General features: G+C 40.9%; 1 protein-coding gene across 1 annotated transcript; it reads right to left on the bottom strand.

Annotated features, from left to right (window-relative positions):
- Window positions 1–482: 482 nt before the first annotated feature.
- LOC122739097 (serpin H1-like) lies at window positions 483–1786 on the bottom strand. Its single transcript, XM_043980949.1, is given in 2 exon segments — window positions 483–1408; window positions 1411–1786. Coding segments are annotated over 2 exon segments (1302 nt in total).
- Between the last annotated feature and the right edge of the window lie 8601 nt (window positions 1787–10387).

Genomic DNA, 10387 nt, shown 5'->3' with positions numbered 1-10387 from the left:
AATGGGTGTGTGTGTAGACTACTAGCTGGTCTTTAAGGCCCCTTCCAGCTCAGAGAGAGAGTCAAATGACTATTGGTAATAACATGCCAAGTAGGGATGAAACGGACTCCAGATGAGACAGCTCGGGGACCTGTGGAGGGGGGGAAGTCTGTAGGGGATGTTTCTCAGCCCAATTTCAGAGAACCCAGGGGGCACTCCGAGAAGAGGAAAGTACCAGAATGCTTTTCCCATGGGCATGTGAGGGGGGTATCCAAACCCACCTCTCTCAGACTCCCAGCCCAAACCCCAGAGGACCTATCATCCACCCACCCTGCCTCAGCAGCACACTCCTAATATCCAGAGGGACAGTCCAGGGCACTGGAAAAACAGCCCCCTTTCCTGAAACTCCAGGGAACAGTGGAGAGGTGAGGCCCACCACCTGAATCTAGAAGCCCCTGCCTCCATACCGCCACTTCTACTGAACCTCCATCCTAGCCTTGGCCCTAACCCAGCCCCAGCTGGCCAAAATAGCGCCCATTGAGTTCTCCCCCCCCCATCCAACCCCTCCCCCCATTACACATCTTGTCACCCTTGGGCTGGACCAGGAGGCCAATGAAGATCAGGGAGCTGCTCTGGGAATCCTTGACCAGGAAGATGAAGAGGTAGTCAGTGTAGAAGAGCTTGGGGCTCTGCAGCTCCTCCCGCCCTTATATGTCCTGGTCAAAGGGATTGCTGTCCATGTACCACTCAAAGGCTGTGGCATGGAAGACACTGGCTAGGTACAGGTCTTTCTTGCCTGACATTCTAGACAGGTCTGCCTTGTTCTTGTCAATGGTCTCTATCAGGCCCAGGTCAGCCAGATGTTTCTGGAGGTCATGGGTCACCTCCATGACTCCCTTGGGCAGGGAGATGGCCACAGCTCTCTTCTTTATCTTGTCCATCCAGATCTTGAGCTGCTCCTTGGTCAGGAGTTTTTCCAGCCTTTCCAGGGGCTCCACATGGTGGGACATAATGATGATGAAGCTTGAGAGTTTATAGGCCAGGGGCATCTCAACCATCTGGAGTTTTTCTGTCTTATCATCATAGTAGTTGTAGAAGCCTGTGCAGTGCATCATGAGCACTCCAACCGTGTAGGAGTGGGTCACCATGAAACCATGATTGTCAACCATCTTATGGTAGAATTTTTCATCCCAGGGAGGCTTGGAGAACGTGGCATTGACAATGAGGGTGCCATCGGTCTTCTCTACATCCTTGGTGACCTCGGGCAGCTTGCCATCCGTGGTCTGGGAGGCCCACTCATTGATGGCCTGCAGGGCACTTCGCTTGTCCCAGAAGTTGATCTTGGAGTGCTTGTAATTGTAGTGTTTCTTGCTGCTCTGGACAAAGTCATCCACAAAGCTGACCAAGCTGGGCCCATAGAGGTGGTTGCCCATGTCACATTGAAGGCCGTGGAGTTGCTGATAGAGGCGAGCAGCTCTTCCAGGCCTGTGTGCACATCATCATTGTGGAGCTTGTCAGCACTAAGCACTGCCCTGGCCTGAGAAGCCATGGTCGCCTTCCCGCCAAGGGACACCAGTCCCAGGGACAAAGCCACGACCACAGGGGACAGCAAGATCATTTCCACCCCCTTGTCCTGGACCATGGTGTGGTAGAGGTTGAAGGCCAGGTTGGTGCTCTGCTTGGCCAAGGTGGTCGCCTTCTCGCTGAACTTCACCTCCCCTGCCTTGCCCGTGGCTGGCTTCTTGACCTCAGCTGCCCTGGCCACTGCCAGGAGGCAGAGCGTGCTAATGACCTGTGTTGGCCACATGACTGTAGGTGGACCAAGGCCTTTCTTCAAGCTGCTAGGAACCTTGAAACTGTCTTAGAGGGAGGTCAGTGCTTGCTTTTTTCATTATGGACTTAGGAGGGAAAAGATGAGGGGCCCTCCCCTGTGCTGCTCAGGACTGGGATCTGCTCAGCTCCATCCTGGGACTGTCTCTCCCTGTCCTTCATTCTCAAAGAGAACCATGACATCAGGGTGATGTCATAACTTGCATAGAATTGGATTTAAGTGAGAGAGGGCTGTAAAAAGTCATCATTCTCACTCCTTCCACTAGAGCCATCTGGATCCAGTGGCAACATACATATCAGGGTGACTGGAGATGGCCCCGTATATTGAAGGCAATTGGGGTTAAGTGACTTGCCCAGGGTCACACAGCTAGTAAGTGTCTGAGGTGAAATTTGAACTCTGATCCTCCTAATTCCAGGGCTAGTGCTTAATCCACTACACTACATAGGTGCCCCACTATTATAGATAGGAAATATAGGTAAGAAAACAAATGGTAGAGGCAATTAATAAAAGTAAAATAGATAATTTATATTACCTGAAGCAGAAAATCTTCTGAACAAATAGAATTAATGCATCTAGGATGAGAAAAGAAGCAGATAAATAGGAAAAAATATTTTTATCAAATTTCTCAGATATGATATTTTTATCCAAGATCTATAAACAATTAGCATAAATATATGACCAAAAGCCACTCCCCAAAAGATGTGTTCAATTAATATGAACAAATAGCTCTCAAAGAATTATAGACTCTTAACAACCATGTGAAAGAATGCACCAAATCACTAATAATAAAAGAAAATGAAAATAACCTGAGGTTTCATCTCACACCCAGCAAATTGGCAAAGGTGACATAAGATGATATAAGTTGGGAATAGTCAATATTGAAAAAGTTGTAGAAAGATAGGCACTCTAATGGATTGGTGGTGGGTATGGGAATTGGTGTGACTGTTTTGTTGAGTAATTTGCGTGACCCTTGCTTCTAAGTAGCTAAAATATACACACTCTTTGACCCAGAGTTTCTACTGCTAGAAATGTCTCAAGGGAGTCATTGATAAGAAAGGCCCTATATGCACCAAAATATTCATAGTAATACTTTTTGTGGTAGTCAAGAACTGGAATCAAAGTGAATGCCCTTTGAATGAGCAATGTTTAAACAAATTAGGTATATAAATGTGATGGAATTTTACTATACCATAAGAAACAACAAATATGAGTGCAGAAAAACATGGGAAGATACATGAACTGATGCAAAACAAAGATGACATATGAGAAGATACCTCCCCTAACTCCTTTGTAGGTGGAGGAAGTCCATGTCTGTGGAATATTGCTTATATTGTTATATTGTTTTCTTCAATGTATTGATCAGCTAAATTTTTTTTCCTCTTCTTTCTCTTTGAAAAGAAAACTTTGTTATGTGGGATGGCTTTCTGGGAGGGGAGGAGGCACAAAAGGAACAATTTTCATTATATGAAATTTTTAAAAATGACATTAAAAAATAATAATTAGAGCCTCTGAAATCTATGACAAAAATAACAACAACAAACCCAGACACTACACTTCAGACTTTGAAACTCTAGTTTCAACACCTAGTTGCTAATTTTTTTTTTATTGTTGGACTGGGTAATTTAATTTTTTCTTCAAAACTAAGGAGTGTGCATGTTTTCAGATCAGGTGGTTGAATAACAAAAGGGTAGAGACAGAAATCATTTCAATTAAAGCTCAAACTGTAGACATTTTTAGTTAGTCACAGGAAATGAACTAGGATGGGGTGATGCACATATCTGTTACATAACCTTCTGTTGTTATTTCTGAAGGTTTTAAATTATGTGCTCATGTTTTTCACTTTCTCTTCTTGCTGCAATTCAAATGATCATATACCTAGCATATTTCTTTTTGTTCTGAAGTGGTAGAGTTTGGTCATTATTCTGAGAACAATCAATTCTGCCATCTTGCTGGTCACTATTTTGTGTGTGTGAGGCAATTGGGGTCAAGTGACTTGCCTAGGGTCACACAGCTAGTAAGTGTCAAGTGTCTGAGGTCATATTTGAACTCAGGTCCTCCTGAATCCAGGGCTGGTGCTCTATCCATTGCGCCACCTAGCTGACCCTGGTCACTATTATTTTAGCGTAGCCCAGACTGTGTGATGAATGACTTCAGAAAATGATGAAATGAACAAAATGTCTGTGATTATTAATTGCCTAACCAATAAGCCAGGAAATGCCTTGAGAAATTCACCACTGCCAGAAAAATGATCAGGTATGAATAAATAGAATCCCACTTATTATTTCCTCAGAACTTGCTTTCACCATTAGGCCCCTCTCTATTTCTCATGTGTTCTCCCTCTCTGTACTTACACTGCTGAACCATATGGAAGAAAACAGCACAATGATTTATCTCATGCATGTCCCATTACTACCTCCAAGAACTGAGCATCCCATGTTTAATTATGAATCAGTGAGATGTGGTGGTATTAATTATAGGATTGAGGGTGTGTTACCTAGAAAAATTCAGTGCATGTTTAACTTTGCTTTCTTGGAGAAGAAAAATTATGCTTTTCTTGATCTTGGAAATAGCGCTGTGTGAGTACGTATGTTAACACTTCAATATTCTGAGTTAACAAGCTTTAGTCAAAAGCTTCTATAGCTGATAGGGGCCCTTGTGGGTCACAAATATTTCTTCATGGCATTTGAGTTTTCTCAGCTCTGACTCCAATACACTAATTATTTAACATGTGAGAGTCCAGTAGTTCCACTTAGAGAATAGGTTTTAAAAATGCTGTCTTGAAGAAAAGCCACTGCTACCATCATCATCATCAGGAAGTGATGTATTTTTTCAATTTCTACTTTATCCTCTGATTCTAAGGTATTTGGGCATTTTTTCCTTTATAATTTCTTGAAATGTGATGTCTAGGTTCTTTTTTTAAATCCTGGTTTTCAAGTAGTCTAATAACTCTTAAATTGCTTCTCCTTGATCTATTTTCTAGGTCAGTTGTTTTTCCTATGAGATACTTCACATTTTCTTTTATTTTTCTCAGTCTTTTGACTTTATTTTATTGTTTCTCACAGAGTCATTAGCTTACGCTTGACCAATTCTATCTTTTAAGGAGTTATTTTCTTAGGTATTTTTGTGCCTCTTTTACCAGCCTGTTAATTTTCTTTTCATAATGTTCTTGCATCATTTTCATCATTCTTCAATTTTTCCTGTACTCCATATATTCGATTTTTTTAAAATAAATTTTTTCCTCTTTTTTAATCTCCTTCAGTTTTTCTAAGAATTCTTCTTGGTCTTGTGTCCAATCATTCCCCTCATCCCTAATCTTTGCTTGTAGATGTTTTGAAGTCATTGTCTTCTTCTGAGTTTGTGTCTTGAACTTCCCTGATTTTTTTTTTGGTTGTTGTTATTTGGTTAGTTGTAATTTTTCCAGCCTATTTCTTGACTAACTTTGTGTTAGAGTTGAGTTCTGCTCACTTTTAGAGGAAGGGTGGTCAATGTCCCAAGCTTTAGACTTTTTTATCCTGCTGTTTTTCACAGCTGGTTCTGGGGTCTGTAAGTTTTCTATGCTTCCAAGGTGGTGGCATCCAGGGAGATATGTGGTCACTTGTCTGTGTTGTGGTCCTTATCCAGGTAGGGGCCCTGGTCCCTTGCAACTGCTTGCCTATGTCCTTCCTACAATATGGTTCTATAAACTGGAGTCAGTACTCCACATTATTCTAAATAGAGCAGAATACAGAAGGATTATCACTTCCCTCATTCTGGATTCTATTTTATTAGCTTTGTTTTTGTTGCATATTACAGTAATGACCTATGGATCTTGTTGATCTTTTTTTACTTAACTTGCTTTTTAGCCATATCTTCCCCATTTTGGGCTTGTGCAGGGTGGGCCAAAAGTCATGAAGGGGTTTCAGTATTTAATAACTCCCTTATTTTTTGTTTTTAATTTCTAATACCCTAGCATCATATACACTATACATAGTAAATTCTTTTATATTACATTTGAAAAATCAAATCAAGTGGCAAAAATAAAGAAAAATAATTTCAAGAAGTTATTAAAACATTGTGATTTTTGGCCTACTCTATACATTTTTTAAAAAACCAAGTACTTAACATTTATCTCTATTTAATTTAAGCATTTTTAGTTCTAGTCTATTGAGGTCTTTTCAGGATTTGGGGATTCCTATATATAAATAAATCTGGTGATCATCTATTTCATTATCCAAGTTCTCTCTCTCTCTGTCCCTCTCTCTGTCTCTCTCTCTTTCTCTGTCTCTCTTTGTCTCTGTCTCTCGGTCTCTCAGTCTCTGTCTCTCTCTATCTCTGTCTCTGTCTCTGTCTCTCTGGCACACATGTACACACACACACACACACACATACACACACAGAGTTTGGATCTGTAGTTTTCAGATGTATAGCTGTCACTATAGCAGACATTCTTTCTTTGACATAAAGTTTTTAAATCATCAAAAAGGGGGCACTCTGTACTTTTCCCTTTTAAGAAAAAGCAAACCTAAAAATGAAGAGATTTTACTTTGTGACCCCAAGTCAATTGAGATAGAAAACATTTCTAGAGAAGATTGTCCTCTTCTACTAAAACCAAATTACAAGATCAAAAGGTCTAGTAGGAAGCTTTGCGACAATCAAAAGATGCAGTGGGGAGCTTTGCTATAATCTTGGTTTCCAGGTAAGTCAAAGCTAGAACCATTATAAAGGAAGGGAAAATTAGACACATTGGCTAGTCCCCAGACTCAGAGTATATCCCACAGTCTTAAGCATTTCCTCATTATAGCCAGGAGATGACCCTGAGTTCCTGAAGGCTATGCCAATAGAAGGCAATCTCTGACACTTTTGGGGGGGGGCAAACCCCAAAAAGCTTCTTAGTGCAACCTATATTTCTTGTTTGAGAACCATTCTCACTAAGTAGAGAGAAACTCATCACCAGGGCTTTGCTAAATGATTGGTGGCTGATTTTGGTTATGACAACTATGAAGCATAAATATCAATGTGTCACTCAATTTCTTTTTCTCTCTTTTCATTCCCTTTACTTAGTCATAAGCATCTGTAATGTCATTGTTTCATGTAAGGAAACCATGTTTCTTCACTTGAAGCACAGGGGGGCCTGTGAGAGTTGAAAGCACACCCCCTGCTGGGTGGAACATTGTGGGCTCTAGCCTGGGAAAAGGCCATGTGGCTTGAACGTCCTGGAACTGACCTTTTCTGGGATTTTGAAGGTCAGCCTGGCATCCAGAAGTTACTTCTGTAGAGCTGCCTGTTAGACTTGTCAATCAGAGCTACCAGCCAATTAGCTTGGAGCTGTGTGTGTGTGTGGATATCCCTGCTTCCTGTTTCACAGGAGGCTTCTGGGATGAAGAAGGGGAGAGGGGCGCTCTCTTTTCACCTGGGACCTTGTCTTGGCTGGAGCAGAGATGCTGGCTCCCTTAGATAGATAGATGAAGGAAACTTGGCCTCGTTCTCTCTCCTCACTAAATTCTTATGCTCCTTGATAAATGCTTAAAAGTCTAAACTCTTGATAAAGCTTATAATTTATGGCGACCACTCATTAGATTTTTAGACAGTCTAGCTAGAATTTTAGCCCATTACAGATAGCAACTTTACAGTTTAAATGGTGGAATGAGTTTTCTCATGGAGGAGTTCAGATACATCAGCATATAAAAGATCCTACTAAGAATATCTAATTTTTGTGTGTTATCATGTCAATTTGGGGAAAATATTGGGTATTCAACAATAGTTCCCACCCACTAACTCCCAAGAACATCTGGTCCTAAGTGACAGGACTCTATTCATCCAGCTACATTTAGCCCAGGCACTATACATAGAATTATAAAAAGGTATGTTCAAATGTCCTTGCACACCTTATGCCAAATCACCAACTTTCTTGCTGAAACAACATTCACGAAAAACCTGTGAAAAACAATACTCTGGGAGGAACACAGAACAAAACCTGACAAAGTGATTACGTTTCACAAGGTCTTCGTGTCTGTTTCCTTATAAATGAGAGGAAACAAGTTGATTAGAGAGTGAGCAGGTAACACCTTGAGCACAGAGGAATCCAAAAGTGGCAGCCAAGTCCTACTGAGAAGTGGAATGGAGAAGAGTGGGGAGAGGAGGGGAAGGACCTTTGCAGATATTGTATTGTTCTAATGGAAGCATTGGGGGCCTGAGGATGATGAAGGGACAACTGGAGGACCTCTTTTCTGGCCCCTTCCCTTTCCTTAAGAAAATGCCCTTTCTTTCCTTGATATGTAAACAATAAAAGATTGTGATTACTGCAGAGAGAGGCAGCATGGTGTTAAAGGAAAGTCATGGATTGAAATGACCAGCTCTGAGGGCTTCTCTGACACCAGCTTATTGTGGCACACTGAGAAAGTTACTCAACTTTTTTGTATTTCATCAGTAAAATGAAAATAATAATTATTGCTTCACATGTCTTATGGGTAAAATGATAACTTATGCTTCCACAGTGTTTTCCTCCTACCAACCCTACCCATGACAAGACAGTGCCAGTTTCCATTATATAGATGAAAAAACAGGCTCAAAGCAATTGAATCTTGTCAGTAAGTTTTGGAACTGCAATTTAAGTGGTAGTCTACTGGGGCCAAATTTAGGGCAATTTCCATGATGCCATGATACCTTTCCAACATTCTTGGATTAGTTTTGTGTTGTTATACTTATATAAGGGTTCATATTATTTAATTTTACCACTTAGTCAAAGTCTATTATCTACAGACCCCTAGGTTACTCCCTTTCTTTCTTCAATAATTTTGGTATTTGGCTCAAAATTGCTCCTGCCCTCATATTTGGGATTTTGACACACATATTGATTCTCTCTCAAAAACCTTAATCTCTCAGTTCTCCCTCAACCTTCTTACCTCCCATAATCCTCCATCCAACCTTAGCCACATACAAAGATGGTCATACCCTTGATCTTGACATCACCCACAAATGTACCACCTCTGTGTTCAAGTATTCTGAAATGTCCTTGGCTGGTCATAATCTGTTGACTTTTCACCTCTCCCTCTGTCTTCCCTTACAAAGCCCTTCTATTCATTCACACTGTGACTCTCATTCCCCAACCTCTCAATTGTCTCCCAGGCCAGCTCCCCACCCACCCAAGTCATTCTCTCTTGACCAATTGGTGGACCAAACCAACTCTACACTGTCCTCTTACCTTGAAATCTTAGCCTCCTTACCATTTTTCTAATTAAACCAAGCTAACCTTCAACCTTGGATCATTTCCATGATCTGTTGCCTTTATTCCTATAAACATACTGCTAAATAAAAGTAGAGAAAATCACACATCAGTTTTGACTGAGTATTACAAGTTTATATTGCTCAACCTCAATTGAACTCTTACTGCTGTCAGGCAATCCTCCTATACCTTTCTAATCATCTCACTATTCCATAGTCTCCATAGTGACTCTTCCAAACCTTTTCATCCTTCCACAGCCTCCCATGACTCCCCTGCCCTTCACTCTCTTAACTGAGAACCTTGCCTCATATTTTCAGAAAAAAAAAATGAGGCCATTTGTTGTGAACTGCCTCTTCTATTCTTCTCATCATCTTTCATCACTTGTGCCTTCTGCTAGTTTTTTTTTCATCCTTGTCTCACATGATGAAGTGGCTTTATTCCTTTCCAAGGCTAACCTCCTTATTCAAGGGATCCCTTTCCATCCCAACTTTTCCAACAGATAGCCTAACTGTCAGTCCCATTCTCTCACTTATTTCAACTTCTCCCTGTGTACTGGCTCATTTCCTACTGCCTAAAATAGGAATGTCTCTACTATCCTGAAAAAAAAGCCCTTACTTGAACCTTCCATGCTTTCTATTGCCCTATATTTCTTCTTCCCTCTGTAGCTACATTCCTTTAAAAAAATCTGTAATAAATACTTCCACTTACTCCTCTTCACACTCTATTATTGAACCCTCACAATCTAGATTTTAACTTTATTATTCCATTGAAACTGCTCTCTCCAAAGTCACTGGTGATCTTTTATTTGCCAAGTCTAATAACCTTTTCTAATCCTTATTCTCTTTGACATTTTTGCAGCCTTTGACACTTGATCACTCTTCCTTGATACTCTTCTCTCTGGTTTTGGGGACACCACTGTCTCCTGGTTTTTCTCCTACCTATCTGACTTCTCTTTCTTTGTTTTTCTTTGCTGGATCTTTTTCTAGATCATGTCCTTTAAGCCTAGGTGTCCCTCAGAGTTCTGTCTTGGGCCCTCTTCTTTTCTCCCTTGATAATACTTTTTGATCTCTTCTGTACCCATGGATTTAATTACCATCTCTATGCTAATGATTCTCAGCTTTATCTTTCCTGCCCCAATCTCTCTGCTGACCTCCAATTTCACATCCCCAAATGTCTTTCAGACATCTTGAATTGAATGTCTAGTAGACATCTTAAACGCAATCATATGTACAAAATATAACTAATTCGTTTTCACCCTAAACCCTCTCGGTCTTTTGCCTTTCCTATCACTGTAGAGGGCAACACCGTCCTCCCAATCTCTCAGGCTAGAAAGCTAGACTACTGGATTCCTCACTATCTCTTACCCACCATATTTA

The sequence above is a fragment of the Dromiciops gliroides genome, chromosome 2, assembly GCF_019393635.1.
Source record: "Dromiciops gliroides isolate mDroGli1 chromosome 2, mDroGli1.pri, whole genome shotgun sequence".
Lineage (NCBI taxonomy): Eukaryota > Metazoa > Chordata > Mammalia > Microbiotheria > Microbiotheriidae > Dromiciops > Dromiciops gliroides.
This window is presented reverse-complemented; position numbering and strand designations above follow the sequence as displayed.